The 16,533-nt window shown below is 43.3% G+C and overlaps 1 protein-coding gene across 1 annotated transcript in view; it reads right to left on the bottom strand.

Moving 5' to 3' along the window:
* The window catches only part of TERT (telomerase reverse transcriptase), a 1,470,615-nt gene that overhangs the window by 576,586 nt on the left and 877,496 nt on the right, over nt 1-16,533 (bottom strand). The window contains exon 13 of the mRNA XM_044065146.1: nt 11,811-11,872. Within this exon, the coding sequence (XP_043921081.1) occupies nt 11,811-11,872 (62 nt within the window). The remainder of the gene's footprint in view (nt 1-11,810; nt 11,873-16,533) is intronic.

Genomic DNA, 16,533 nt, shown 5'->3' on the forward strand with positions numbered 1-16,533 from the left:
CTTTGTGAGGTACTTCTGTGGCCTTTCCAGCTGCTGCAGATGTCTTGTGAGGTACATTCTAAAAGGAGCGTTGTACTCTATAATGGGTCTAATGAGTGTGGAGTAGAGGGGAACAATGACCTCTTTTTTCCTGGATGAGAACCCTTTTATGATGAGGTGTGCCATGTAGAAGGACTTCCTGACTACTGTGGCGATGTGACTATCAAAGGAGAGACTACAGTCCACCTGGGTCCCAAGGTCTCTTATCACACATTTGGTGTTAAGTAGATTGCTGCCTATATGGTAGTTCATGGGTACAGAGTTTTTAACCAAAGGGGATGACACTGCACTTTTTGGCATTGAGCTTGAGGCCCTGGCTCTGACACCAGTCATCTGTCTCAGCGAGGCCCTTCTCTAGGATGTCCACATCATTTGGGGACTTGACTATGGCTCCTAGTTTGCAGTCATCTGCGAACTTCGTTAGCCAGAGGCCTTCTGTGTTAGCCTGTACTTCAGAGAAGTAGATACCAAACAGGAGAGGTCCCAGGACGGAACCCTGTGGTACTCCACTTGTCACTACTTTGAGGTCAGATTTGGAGTCTGCAACTTTTACAGTGTGGGTTCTGTCAGTGAGCCAGTTGGCAACCCATCTTGTGATGTAGGGATTTATACCTAATTTAGTGAGTTTAGCTATAATTCCAGAATGGGGGATGGTGTTGAAAGCCTTGGCGAGGTCAAAATAGGCTGTGTGAACCAGTTTACCCTCATCTACAGCTATGGTGACTGCCTCAAAGAAATCGATCAGGTTCAGGAGGCATGATCTGCCTTTCACAAACCCGAACTGGGTGGGATCCAGAGTTTGGAGGTTACCAATGTCTTTGTTTATGAGTTCCATGATGATACGTTCCATGGCCTTGCAGACCAGGCTCGTCAGGCTAATAGGTCGATAGTTCCCGGGATCAGTGGTGGCTCCCCCTATGTGGAGTGGGATAACTACTGCTGTCACCATTCAGTGGGCACAAAGCCTGATGCAAGGCTATTATTGAACATAGTGCTTAAGTAGGGAGCCAGTTCGTTCTGAAGTCCGTGTAAAACGCAGCCAGGAATGGTGTCCGGTCCCATGGATGCTGTGTTTTTGGCTTTAGAGAGTGCAGCTTTTACCTGCGTAGTTGTGATTAGAGGGACTCTGCATTCTTCCTGTATAGATATGGGCCCTTTAGGGGGCGAGAGGGGGGTAAAGTTAGCACTGAACCTATCTGCCAGGATGTTGGCAATATCAGTTGGTTCTGTAATTTTCTTGCCTTTGCGCTGTAACTCAGAGCAGATCTGAGTGTTGCCATTGAGATTCTTGACATAGCTATAGAATGCTTTGTGGTTGTCCTTGGAATTAGTGGCGATTTTGGTTTTGTAGCTAGCTTTGGAGGATCTTATAAGGTATCTCAGCTTCTTACTGAGGCTGACCAGGGAGCTCCTCCACTCATGGGATTTTATTCTCTTTTGCAACAGTTTCTCAGTTCTGTTGTACAGTTTGTTTATGGCAGGGGACATCCAGATTGGCTTCCTTTTTTTGGAGGATAGCGTCTTGGTTTTGTTTGGGATAGCACGATCCCATACACTCGTGTAAGTGCTTATAGAGTGCATTTGTGTAGGATTCAGCAGTGGTAACTGTATTGTCCATCTGCATGGGTGTCATGAAGTTCACCACTTCTGTCTTAAGAAGCATGAAGTTGGCTTTGGAGAAATGTTTTACTGTGGTTTCCTTAATGGGGGGTGGGGGCGGGATGTGGATATCAAGGGTGATTAGTTTATGGTCAGATTGGACCAACGAGGAGTTGACTTCAGGTGTGGAACACCGGTCACTCATTTTGGTAATGACTAGGTCTAGGATATTGTTGCCCCTGGTGGGGGTGTGGATAAGTTGATCCAGGGCATTGGACTTTATGAATGCCAGAAAGCGTTGAGCTGAGTTGGTACACAAGTAGTTTTCCCAGTTAATGGTGGAGTAGTTGAAGTCGCCCATTATTAGGGTGTTTGGTTGAACCCTAATATTTTCCAGTACATCAAGAAAAGAGGAGTGAGAATCCTGGGGCATGGTGGGGGATCTGTAGCAAGTTACAATTTGGACTGCAGTTTTGCCCAGAGTTAGCTACACTTGGATAACATTGGATGCATTATGCTGAGCAACTAGCCTGGAGGTATGGATATCCTTAATGAATATGGACACACCTCTACCTTTGGTGTTTCGGTCCAGGTTACATGGCCACAAAGTGTGGTAAGAGTTACAGCCTGGTAGTGCAGAGGTGCTCTCTGGAGGCTTGAACCAGGTCTCAGTCACTGCACAGATATCGATGTTCTCCATTTTAAGGAGTGCCTCGAGTGAGTGCATTTTGAGATTTAGACTTCTAGCATTGAGTAGCATTACCCTCAGTTTTTGCTTGCCTGTTCCTGTTATAGTGGTGAATTTGTTATTTGAACGTTGCCTAAAAAAGGCACTATAGGGGCAGCAAGAACCTTAGCCAGTATCCAGAAACCCAGGGGCGACAGGTGCAGGCCATCTGTAGCAAAGCATCGTGGTCTGTCGACTATGTCATCCCAAGCAAACAGATACTGAATCCCCTTAGAATGACACCAGAAGCTTAGCCAATTGTTGAAGTCAATCATTTTGTCCTTGTACTGCGGTAACATTCTGGGCAATGGCAGAATGCTACTCAGGGCTAGGGTCATACCTGCCTGGGCTACAAGATCGGACAGCACTTCCATGTCTCTTTTCATGTAGTCCAGGGAGGTACGTCTCAGGTCATTCAAACCAACATGGACAATGACAGAGTCATATTTGTACTTGTTGTGGAGTGACCTGAGTGAGTGGGTTATGTGGCGGATGCTGGCACCCGACAGGCAGCTGACAGTAATCTTCTCCTTGTTTAGCCTGGTGAGTGGGACATCAGTGTGCCTGACTATAGAGTCACATATGACTAGTGTGTTGGGTACATTGTTTTGCCTTATTGGCTGTGGTTGAGTGGCACACTGAGTCTGTGGACTATGTGTCATTTGGGTTGTGTTGGGGGATGGAGGTTGCTTGTGTTTCTGCTTTGGTGGTCTCTGTTGTTTAGACAGATTATTATTGAGAGCCTCCGCGAATGTTTTTGTGTTACTATGTGTGGATTTTGGTGGTGTAGATTTAGTGTGACTATGTGATGAGTGTGGTGTGGTGCAAATGTTTACCTTCTCCTCATGACTGTCAAGTTCAGTCTTGTTTGGAGAGAGCTTTACCTCCAGTTTGGCTAGATAAGTGCATCTCTCACAGGTTGTAGTGATGGGTGGTAGGAGGAGGGGATTGTTTGTGTACATGAGGCAAATTCTACATTGCCTCAAGATGCCCAGAAATATCAGATAGACAGGAGAGAACACTGGGAGCTGACCCTTGGACATGCCTACATAAAAAACTATTGTCCTCTAGATAAGTGGGAAAAGTGAGTACAAGGGTTGTTTTTCTCTAAGCAAGTACAAAACCTATTTTCCTCTAGGTAATGAGGAAGATTGAGTGCTATAGTAATTAGTAGCTTATTTAGTGATTACAAGTTCTGAACAAGTGCTCAGCATGAATAAGCAAATTTAAGTGCTAAAACTAAGAATCTGTATCTGCACTAGACGAATTACAGGACAGAAACAAGTGCAAATGCAGGCTTTCAAACCAGAAAGTTGAGAGAGATGGAAGATATTGCCCAAATGGCCAATAACTACAATTTCTGGGCCAGAACCACTCCTTATGTGGTAGACAGGTTACCTAGAGCTTACCACTCCCACTGATAAGCTAGAAGGCTTCCCTCCAACACAGAAAGGCTTGGGAGGCTCAGTAGCTTACATACAGTCCTGGACACAGCAAATCTGTATCTGGAACACTAGTTATAGGAAAGGTAGGAAACAGGCTTACAGTTTTTTTTTTGTGTGTGAAAAATTAAATACGGTGGTTTTGCAGAGAGAGCTCGGAGTTCTGAAACTTGTGTAGCTAAAGTGATTGCCACCAAAAAAAAAAACACTTTTTAATATAACAACTTAAGGTTGATTTTGCTGAGGGCTCAAATGGAGGAGTGGGATCTCAAATTGGAAGCAAAAATGTACCTTTTAGGAAGGCCTTGCACAACTTAGTTGAAGCTAAAGTAGAAGTCATATTTCCAATGTGGTAGTTGGAGATGGCTGCTAATTGTACTTTAATCGTAGAGAAACTTGTCCCAGTTTGAAAAATAGAGGCAAGGAAATCTAAAATAGCTGGGATTGTAGTATTAAAAGGATCCAAGTCTCTTTGATGCTCTCACAAAGAAAATATTTTCCACTTGCTTGTATAAATCTTTCTGGTTGAAGGTTTGTGGAATGAAAGGATATGATGAAATGGAGAGGAAAGCCTGGAATATATAGCCATCATTGGAGTTGGAGAAACCAAGTGGTCAGTTTGAGCCCTGCTATGTCCAGATGAGTCATTCCTGCAAGATGTGACAAGAGATATGGAGTGGGATCCAGTGTCCAAGGTGGGTGTACTAGGTGAGACCATAGAAAAGGGAACCATATCTGCAGAGGCCAGAAGGGTGCAATGAGGATTACTTTGCTCTTCAACTGACTGGCTTTCTGAAGAAACTTTGGTATTAGGGGTAGGGGAGGTTAAGCATAAAGTAAACCAGAGGGCCAAATGTGGACTAGAGCATCTTTTGCTGACTGTCCTTCGGGTGAATTAGGGCAAAGAACCTGTTGCATTTGTTGTTAAGGGGAGAGGTGAACAGACTGCAGCACAGTTAACCCCATTTGTGGAAAATCATCCTTGCGACCGACTGATTGAGAAACCGCTTGTGAGGAGCCAAGATGGTCCTGCTGAGCTTGTCCACTAATATGCTGCATTTCCCCAGTATGTGCATCACTACTAGAAACAGGATGAAGGAGATCGCCAAATTCCAAACTCTCAATGCTTCTCAGTACAGGGGGTAAGATCTGGTTCCCCCCTGTTTGTCAATGTACCAGACCATTGACATGTTGTCCATCTGAACAGCAATAGTTCCTAGTGGAATAAAGTTCTGAAGGGCCTACAATGCTAAAAGCACCACTCTCATCTCTAGAACATTTACATGCAAATTGGTTTCTTCTCTTGAGACCATGTGCCTTGAACTGTCTGCCCCAAGTAATGCCCCCCCACCAACAAGGAGGTGTCTGTGGTCAACGTGGCTTTTGGGGGAAGAAGGACAAATGGGCATCTTTGATAAAGCTCTTCAGAATGTATCCACCACAGTAACATTTTCTGCAAACCTGAGATAATTTTAATGGATGTTGTAGAGATTGTCGATGAAAAGACCATTGGTCTGCTAGATTCCATTGTAGAATTCTCATATGAAGATGAGCAGTGGGTAGTAAAGTTACTGCAGTAGCCATCAACACTAGGACTTTGAGTATTAATCTTCCTGGGGGTGAGGGATGAGACAGAACTTGACTGACATGTGATTTCAGAGTAAGAATTCTTTTGTGGCGGAAGAGCTGGGCAATTGATTGTGTTTAGATGAGCCCCTATAAACTCCAAGGCTTATACTGGTTGAGGTTGGGACTTTACCAGATTTATCATAATCTCCATAGATTGAGATAAAAAGTAGAAGATAGTCTCTGTCTTTTTCCAGAAGATGCCTGGTTGGTGCGGTTAGTAGTCAGTTGTCTAAATATGGAAACACACTGAATCTGAGCAGTCTTAGTTGAGCTGCTACCACTGCCATGCATTTGGTGAACACCCTGGGAGCTGTGGTGAGACTAAAGGGCAGGGCTCTGAACTGATAATCATTGATTCCCAGTCAGAAGCATAGATATCTTTGGGAACATCTGTTCATTTTTATATGATAGCATGCACCCCGAAGATCTAGAGAGCAGATCCAGTCATCCTTCTGAAGGAGATGCAGAAAGGACTGAACTGTGACCATCCGGAACTTGGAATTCTTTACAAATTGGTTCAAATAATTGAGATTCAAAATGGATCTCAGGTCCCCTGTTTTCTTTGGCACTAAAAAGAACCCTGAGTAAATTCCAGATCTTCTTTGTTCTTGGGGGGGGGGGGGGGGGCATCCTGAACGACTCTTTTGACCAGCAGCTTTTGAACTTCTACAGCTGCTTGTTCCCTCACACTGGGTGCAACATCAGGGAGACTTTTTCTCTTTTTTGGAGGAACTTGGGGAAAGGGAATGAAGTATCCTCTGGATATGATCCTTTGCACGCAAGAATCTTGTGTGATGGCTGTCCAGGACTTTGGGTGCAAAGATAAGTGCCCTCTGACTGCCTCCAGAGAGGGACAGTCGGGTAACCTTTCAGGAGCACTGAAAAGACCTGTCCAAGAAAAAATCTTGAGAATGTTGGTTCTGTGGACCCTCCTCTGCCATGAAGGTGGTGTCTCCCATTATAGTTATTTCCCCCTCTGCCTCTGGGGGGGAACTCCATGCGATTCTTAGAAAGGCCCTAAGAATTTTCTGAACCGTGCTTTCTTACCACCACGTTGATTCCTGGAAAAGGTTCTTTGCAGGGTAGAAAAGTGGATTCCCACGGCAGACAGGGTCTTTCCACCCTTCTCACTGTGGGAGAGCGTGTTCTTAACTGTTGGTCCAAATACGGAAGATACATCAAAGGGAGCAGTCAGGAATGACGCCTTAAACGGCTTCTCAAAATTGCACAACCTCATCCAGGCACGTTTCCTAATGGCTATGCCTGAAGTGGCAGCTCATGAGGAACCTTCAGCTACATGTCAGATTAACCTCATAGATGCATTAGTAATGGATTGTAAGGTGACCAGCTATCAGGAGAAGGACTTCTGTACCTCTAAGGAAATGGACCCTGGGGAAAGTAACAAGTTCCTTAATTAAGTCCCTCTGTAACCTTGTGAAATGTGCTAAATAGTTCAGCAACCGTAAAGCGAAGGTCCCAGATGCATGCACTCACTTCCCAAAATTCTGTCCAATGCCATAGACTCTCTGTTAGGGAGATGGATAGAGGGGCTCTGTTCAGTCAACTCCTTTTTAGTAGCTGCCGCAATGACCATGGCATCTACAGGAATACCCTTTGTCCAATGTAACCTGTCTGACGGGGCACTAAGGAACCCTGTCTGGGTGCTTAGGGATCGGTTCTATGGAGTCCGGTTCCTTCCATGCTCTGAGGAAGACCAGGTCTATCAGCTCATCCGCAGGTGGGGTGACCAAAGAAGTACATGGTCCAGACCTGAAGACTTCTAAGAACACTGATTCCTCCTGGGAAAGGTTTTGGACAGACCACCTTTTTGGCAAAGGATTTCTAAAAAGTTCCCAAACGGGGCATCCTCAGGTGAAAATCTAGGGGACCCTTCCCGATCATCAAAATCAGTCTTCTGTGAGGGATTCCTATAGGGAATCCATGTGCCCCCTCTTGCACAACCTCTTCCAAGGGACCTCCTCAGTGAGATGCTCTGGGGAAATATTGGAAGAGACAGGAAATTCCCTGATGGAACCTGCTTGGAAGCTCATCAGGATGGCTGTTCCTGAGGTATAGGATGAGAGAATTCAGACACAGGATGCAAAGGAGATTGGGGGCATGGATCTGAAGAAGTAAGATTCAAAGCCAGTCTTGGTAATGACAATACCCTCTCCACCACCTCAAAAGTCGAGGACCCAGGAGGCATCGAGGGCAATTCCACTGGAGCTGAAACTCTCAGATCAGACAACCCCCGTGGCCCCTGAACTCTCGGATCTGAATTGGGAGTTGGAGCTGAGCTATCAAATGCTGGAGCTCAGAGGGGAAGTGACGGCTCCAAAACCTTCAGATTCCAGGTCAACCCCTCAGAACCAGTGCCAGTGCTTTGGCTCCAAGAGCCATCATGCTCCAACCAATTTGGAGCCAATCAGGTCAGAGAAGACATTAGAGTCGAGGATGCCAAGAACTTTGGATCTGATGGTTCAACTCTCGAGGCTCTCAGATCCGAGGACTCCAAAACTGCAGGTAGGATCAAAGAAGGAGAACTTACAGGTTGGATGGTACTGTTAAGGCTCAGTGATCCAATAGGAGATGAAGTTGACAGAACCCCCATCAGGGTCTGTGTTCTGAGGAATTTGCTCATCATCCTATCCACCTCCGACTCAGAGAGACTCCAGGAGGGCCTAAAAGAAGATGAAGTGGATGGTGGCCTGTAAGACTTTTTCGGGGTCTCGTGGAGGAAAGGACAGCTTAATCTAGAACCTAGACTCCAGGGGAAAATCTTGGAGAATGGAGCCAATGAAACTTGGTGCCAACAGATATAGGATCCAAAGCTTTTGGATTCGAGGTTTTAGGTACCTTTGCAAGAGGCTGAGAGGAAGGTAATGAATGAGAAGACTTGGAGGAGGAGTGTTTCCTCTGCTCCCTAGCCTCTTTAGTTTTCTGAGAGGGGGTTTGAGCCCCTGAAGAAGATGTACCAACAGAAGGAGCCAAAGCCAGAAGACATCATTTAAGGATCAACTTAATCCTGTGATCACTGATAGCCCACACATGAAAGGCTGCACAAATACAGCAGAAAGTGTCTATACGTGCAGGCCCCAGACAATTCACGCACTCCTTGTAGGCATTGGAATTAGGGATCTTGCACCCACAGGACATGGACTTTTCAGATCCAGCAGATTTATCCAACATACTGGAAAGCAGTTTAGCAAGGTAGCAGAACAATAACAGCACCTATAATAGAAAAATAAACTTTTTTCTTTTTTTTTCTTCAGAGAAAGAAAAAACTACCAACTATGGTATGTAAAGAATACCTCAAAGGGAGGTAAGGAAAGAACTAGTTACCAACTATGGTAGGATAAAGTTTACCTTTAAGGTAGGACAGTCAGAAAAAGAGGTAAGGCTGACAGTACACACTAAAAATGTACAGACACTAGAAAAGGAAGTGAAAAAATTTGAACTATTCACTCACAAAAAAATCCACTACAGCTTGAGAAGTTGCAATCCTGACTGATCTTGAAAAGAGGCAAATGAGAGCTGAGATAATACAGTAATCAAATGAATTACTGGTAAGGAAGGAGCTTGAGAGTCACATCCTAGAATCTAAAGAAAGTGGCCGAGTTGGATCAGAGGGTCGGATCTGAACCCATTTGTTGGAGAAGAATGAAAATGACAACATCAGATCTCCAGTTAAGCTTCTTAATCCACCACGGAAGCATCAACAGAACCTACAGCAGGTTTGCTGTCAGGAAAGAAAACATGTTATCAAGACAGGTGGGAACTTTCCACTATTCAAGAGTCTAGTGACATGGTCACACAATAGCAACATCAGATATGTAAGCAGCATAATACTTCTGCAACCACTGGAATCTCTCATTCAGTTCAACATCCATATCTGGAAGCAAGTCACCGAGACTATGGTGACTCTTACTGACAATAAGGCTCAAATGATGCACAGAGGTGCAAGCTTCTACCCATGTTTGCAGCTTCACCCTAGATATTAATGTCATGACCTCCTAGATCCATTCTAAAGCTCAAAAAGGACTGGAAATGCAAAGTGTGCAGCTCTGTCCTGATAAAAGTAATCTGCTGCAATGCAATCAGGGAGGACTTCTTCCAGTTTATGATGACTACTAGAAACTGCTTCCAAGGAGGAAAGTAAGTGAAGACTTCCACGAGGAAGTCTTTTGATGGAACAATCAGGATTCAGTCATTCCAATACAGGAAGAACTGAAGGTAAAAACAGGAAGATCAAAAAGCCATTCTACATTAAAGCTTCTGTGAACACAGCAAAACTGTGTAAAAACTCTGAAAGTGAATGGTAGTTAAAGTGGCAGCATCCTCTACTAAAAGTGATGATAACCCAGACAAAATGGAGAAATCTCTTTTGGGAGGTGGTAGAGAGTGAAATGTCAAAACTTGTTAATTATATCCACTATGACCATCAAAACTCTTTGAAGTTCTTTGAAGTTGAAGTGAAAGCTATCAATGGGAGATTGGATTTGCTTGTTGAAGTTGCTTAGATCTAAAATGGGATGGATTCACCAATTTTCCTTGGGAAATTAATCACATTTCATATTTCCAAATGATGGAATAAGCTTTACATCCATTAAAAGAACAGTCTGGGAGTTCTCTAGGATCTCTGTTAAAATCAATATTTCCTAGATTAAGTCTTAATGGGAGAGAAACCAACAATTCTAAAATGTTGTCTTTACAGACTACATGCAAAACTCAGCTAGTTTCCATAATGGTTTTCCAAGCAGAACCAAACACAAAAAAACTTACTTCCTGCTGGGTAACCATTACTGCATAACCCTCTGTGACTCTTGCCTTTAGGGGGTAAGGACCCTAGATGAGCAAGAGCGCCTGATGCTTAGGAAGGTTTCTTTGTTTACATGACGGTTTGTTGCTCTTCTTGTGGATTAAGCTAGTCTACAGGAAGATGCAGAAGACGAGACATTATACAAACCCTCAAATGTGGTTAGTTCCTGTTTTTTTTTTATTTACAGTTCTTCAATTTTATTTTTTAAAAGTCGTTCACAGCACACCAAATGGAGGACAAACATACTACATGCCACTGCCCTAGCCACAACATCAGCACAGTTAAAACTACAGAACCCCACAAAAAAGCCTACTGAGGAGACTGCTGTTAAAGTCTTCTCCAAAAACTCATTCAGCCCATGGTCAGGGAGCTCTGCCAACTTTCTAGTGTTTTGTAAACACATGGAGACTAAACCAGGGCAGGAGAAACAATTAAGAGCTCTTAGTCCTGAAGTGGCAAAAGAGAAAGCTTCTTGTCCACTGCAGCAACAGTTTTAGACTCCTTATCTTATAGCAAGATGTAGCAGCCCCTGAAAGCTCCAACCAATAGAAGTGTTCTACCAAAAGTCATACATTAAATGCTTGCAGAGCTTGGCATTCCATTCTTTGGGAAGGTTGTAAAAGATAGCCACCTTTTAGCAGCAGAAAAAACAGTATTCAGATCACAAAAATGCCATCATTAAGCACATGCTCAAGGGAGGGGATGATCCATATCCCTTCGTCCTTCCTTCCAAGATAATGGTTCAGTTTCTTTTTTGGGACAATGAACAGGAAATGAAGGTCACCCTTTACAAGACTTCAACAGTTTACACATTTCCCCAAAGGAGGGATATTTCAGGGTGGGTGTGTGGGGTATAACAGTATCCTTGTTGGTCTCCTGCACATGGACCTCAGCTCCCTTTAACTCCCCAAGCAAAATCCCTCACTGTCTGAAGAACTTGCAACCAACAAAACAGTACAAGTCACTGTTTTGTTGGCTGCAAAACAATGCAAGCCACTACAATATCAGACCTTGATGGAGGAAGCTGTAGCTAGTGTCTAACTTCTTGCTTTCTTTCCTTCTCTAGGCTCTCCAACTTCTACTTGGTATATGACAGCACACAACACAAGGTTCATTCTAATGCACCTATCCTATTTATGTTGATGTAGGCTTCAAACTTCTCTCTCTTCTGCTAAACTCAGATACTTCAGGAAACACCGGGGCATTGTACTCCAATCCCAAGCATTAGACGTAAACACCTTAAAAATCCTGGCTGGTAATTTGATGACCACAAGCAGAGTTAACTGACTTAACTTCCTGCAACACTGACTATGCACATTTTCACATGAAGTGTACTGAGATCAAACAGCATGACAGCAGCAAGAAATAACTAGAGAACATGGGGGTGGGGAGTATTCTTCCTGCCCAGTATAGCTATTTTACAGAATACTTATCGTTTTCTCTCAAACATATTTCAATAAAGCTAATTACAAATAACTTGATTATAGTTTCAAAGTAGAAAAAAAGTTATGACATAAAATGTATTGGAATAAAACGTCTTCGTGGCATTCAGTACCTGTAAGCCTGAAGAAGGAAAATTTTGTAGATGTTGATACAAACCGTCCGAAGAGTGTTCACCTAAGATAAAGAAATGTATGTAAATTACTTTTAATAAAATTATTATATACAACTTGCTCTTATTTCAGACAGAAGCAAGACATACATTTAGAAGTCTCCAGTGCTTACTTCAAGAATGTTTTCACTGACATTCATCATTGCACCATTCCTCAGGCCACAAGAGACAAAAAAAACATACTCTGTTAGCCTTTTTTCTTTTTGTCACCAAAATCATCTTAGGTTTATTTTTTGTTGTGCACAGTAAATAGCAATATGTGATCAACTGTTTCTGATACCTAGAGGAAGAAGGAAGATGTTTAACCATGAATGGCATCTTTACCTAAATTTTGTTCCCAAGTACATTCAGAGAGCAAAAGGAAGCAGTAATTTCTTCAGGGTTATAGGATATGAAAACAAGGGCTATGGGATTGAAAACTAGGCTATAGTTTTCAAGCCCAGGTCATTAAACACTATGGGATGTCTTCTTAAAGGATGAACAGTTACTTGCCTCTTCTAACAAAGAAAAAACAAAAAGTAGGTTTCTGCACTGTGACAATCATCAAAAAACTAAGTATGCTGTTATTGTTACCAGTTACCTGTGAGAGAATCATCCATATTGTGCATTTGGTTGGGAATGTTTTCGTCACCATTTACAATTTGTTAACTTTTCCTGCAAATCTATCTTCATGGGCATACATGCACCCGCACCAATAGACATCACGACACAAGAACTCTATGCCACTAGTGAGCATGTTGCTGGAAAACAAGAAATAATGCAAACTTGACGCTATAACAAGTTAGATGAAAAGTAAATTGTGACACCTACCTCGCAGGAAATTTAAATAGCATAGGCTAGTAAAGGAGACACGTATTCACAGGGGAACAGAAAGAGGGTCATTCTAACTCATCAAGAAGGATCATCTCAAACAGTATGAACACATCTGTTACATCTAACCTCAATGACACTCTGTGAGAGATCCTTAGTTGGGATGAATACCAATCCATTACTAGCGGGGTGGAAAGAGCCAAAAGACTGCACAAGCACAAAACTCAGAGAGCTGAATCCTGGAATACTGATTTTTCTGATGCAGACCAGCTCAAAGTCACAGCTGAGACAATAATACTTCTTGAAAGTGTGCAGTGAAGACTAAGTGACTGTGGCACAGAGGTTTGCAATGAAGACATTCAGGAAGGCATTACTCTAATGGAGTAAGCTTTGACTGCAGCATTTGCCAAAGGCAGCTAGCAGCCTGATGGAAACAAATGCAGTTGCAATCCACTTGGAAAGGACTTGGCAAACATAAGCCCTTCCTTTGTTGCCACAAAGGAGATTAACTACTGGTAAATCGTCTTAAACTCTCACATCTGACACAGACAATACCTGAGCTGTCACTCTATGTACAGGATGTGAAGGGCTTTCTCTATTATAGTTTCCACCCTGGAGAGTAAGCAAGAAGGCTAATGGGCCATTTAAAACCAATTCTGAAACCAGCTTCAGAAAGAAATCTTTGTTCCTGGTTTCTTTTCATACACAGGCTCAGACCTTTGAGATCCTCTGCATAAAGATGATGACCAAAAGGACGAAGGTTTCCCAAGCCACCAGCTTTAATGGTGCTGAGCTAACATGCTCAAAAAGTGAATTTAGCAGGCTGACTACCATGATGTGCAGGCAGCAGAGAGAGAAAGGGATGGACCCTTCAAAGGAGGATGCAGAGATACTAATCTTTAAAGGAACTGCTTGATCAGGTCATGGTGCATGGCTATAACTGATGCATGCAACCTGGTACTGCAATAAATGATCTTGCTTTTCCCTCCACAAGTCTATGATGCACACAGATTGCTGCTGTGTACATCCTACTGTGAAATATATCTGTTTGACTTGGGCCTAGGTTATGAAATAAGTCAAGACTATCTACAGACCATCAGCTTCATGACATGGTGAGATGAAATGATCAGTTAGCACCCAAGTGCCAGAGAAACCAGCAGGGAAAGAAAGGAGTGAACAGGCAATGCCAGCTAGCCTCACCTGCTGCACAACTGGCACCCAGAAAATTTGCTTTTTTAGAAAACAGCAGACAGGCTGAGGTATGCATGACCACCTAGCTAAGTGTCACACAGGTGCAAAATTAAGCTATCAGGGTGGTGCACTGTCAGGCTGCTACGGGGATATGGAAAATTAGTTGACTGCAAAGTCCAACACCTTCCATGACTGCCTGAATGACAACCTCTTTGGCTAGCTTTTGCTCTGCCAATTGTTTATGAAATGTTCACTGCAAGGGAGGAATGAATATTAGGGAGCCAATGGCAGTCAGGTATTGACAGAACAATGAAGTCATGTAAAAGGACTCATCTGCAAGTTGAGTGACCGCAGCAGTATGGGATATTGTTTGCCTTTGGAGGCAAAGACCATTTGACTGAAAAGGCACACATTAGTTTCAGTAACCTCTGAGAACCTTACTGAAAATGTTGTCAGGATCAAGAGGTCTACATTAACAGCCAGGCCCTAAGGTACAGTTGGCTGTTGCCCCAGTGAGAGGCAGCATATTTTGCTTGGATCAGAAAAGTGTCTTGAGCATTACCAGGGGCTTTACATTTTGAAACAATACTTTCTGATGTTAAGAAAAAGTTTTTGTCTATTTTGCTTGAACTTTGCAATGATACACTGAATCAGTACCGGCATGCATGCAAGAACTTTGCTTGCCACAAGACAGACAAATCAAGCATTAACTCACCCTTTACTGCAGGCCTAAGTAGAAAAGGAGAGGATCACATTCTCAGGCAGTATTTTTCAGAGTATCAAGCAAGCCATCGTCAGAGCATTTCACTTCCAGATAACCCTGACAAGTTACAGTCTTTAAATCTGTAGTTCCAGGAGAAGACTCCATCTGTCAGGATGGTTCACACCCCTGGAAATGTGAAATACTGAATGATGCCTTTCTATGTCAGCTATGAATCAACCTCCCTGCAGAGGGAGGCAAAGACCTGTGTCTTTTTTCTTACGTAGCTAGTCATCCCATGAGGGACTGAATATTTGACCAGATTAGGAAAGATCCTGGAAACAATTTCTTCTCCAAGGCTTTCAGAATAAGGGGGAAATCGCTCTCTGCTTAACCCTGTTAATGTGGAGCCCCATTCTTCTTGGGGAAACAAATTTCCTGCACCCCAGAAAGCCCAGCTGAGCTCACAAATGAAGCATGTATTGTCAGAATGTGGGATAGGTTCACATGCAAAAAGGGAAGACTCATGACAAGAATGAAGATTATCCATCCCCTCCATGGCCATATTAAAGGGATCTGACACCTGAAGCTTCCCACAACAATATGGCAGCTCTAAAGCTACTGACAACTTAACAGTTCAGTACAGCACCTAGATCCTCAGGCAAGCAAATGCCACCAAAGTGACCATGGCAACCATCAGGCCCAAACCAGCATAACAGAATGGTGGACTAGTTCCTGGCCTGCTTCCTGACTGAGTTGGTTAGGGCAATAACCTCAATGGTGTGCTCAAAAAGAGAGAATATTCAACACTGAAGACTGCCCAACTCCATGCCAATAAATGTTATTCTCTGAAGTAGGCATAGAGTCGACTTAATTCAATTTATAGCTCTACAGTACTGCCCCCACCCCCCAACCCCAGGACTGTAAACATGGAAGTGTCAACAAAAGGGCCACCTTCAAGTAATCCTTAGATGGGCTATCACTGCCAGTCATGCAGGAAAGGGAACAACAGGAGAGGTGATGCTTCTCCTAGAATGCACTGACCACCATGGTCAAAACCCTGAAAAAGACATTGGGAAAGTCAAAATAGCAACATTTTGTACTGGAACTGATACTCACCCACAACAAACCGGAATAATCTGTTGTGTTGACCTGAAATACTGATGTATTAAAAGATGACCATCATATCCAATAATTTCAGCCAAGTACCCAGTGGAAGCAAATGCATAATCCAGTATGGAATGACCATTTCAAACCACATGCGAGACAGATACTGGTGGAATTTGTTAATATCCAAAAGAGACAAAAAACTGTTTGCCTCCTTCAAGACCATGAAGAGGTAACAGCACAATCCTCTTCCATTCATCAAACCTGGGACAGCCTCAACAATCTTTCTAAACAGAAGAATTTGAGATCATCCCAGGAGTTAATGGAGAAACTCTTTCTGAGGGAGGACTGGTGAACTCTAGGAGTAGGGTGACAGATACAATGTTTATAACTAATTGGACTCTTGCCATGGTTCATTAAGTCACTGAGATCAAAGAGTGTACATCCCCCTTTCCCCCAAACAAACATTGCAAGATTGCAATCTGGACAGCACTGAAGCAGCAAACAGAGTCATCACCATAGGCAACTTAGCTAGCAGAGGGGGAAGAAACATTATGTGACACTTCTTGGGACAAAAAAGGGGTATATTAGTAGTTGGTTAGGCTCAGAAGATAAGGCAGTGAAAGAAACAGGAGGGGGGTTATAAAGGCTCTTTCCAGAAATTAGGGCGTGTGTTTTCTCCTCAGGTAGTTATAACCCATGTTCTGGACAGGCTGACTGACTAGCATCCCCCACAAGAAATGGGTATCCTGGAAGTTTTTTCATGAGATCCTACTTCACAGATGACACCTTCAGCTATGCCATCTTACACAGTCACATATCTGAGCTTACAACCCTAGCTAAAGTGCCAGTGCAGTC

The sequence above is a fragment of the Protopterus annectens genome, chromosome 3.part0, assembly GCF_019279795.1.
Source record: "Protopterus annectens isolate FY-2018-M chromosome 3.part0, PAN1.0, whole genome shotgun sequence".
Taxonomy (NCBI): Eukaryota; Metazoa; Chordata; order Ceratodontiformes; family Protopteridae; genus Protopterus; species Protopterus annectens.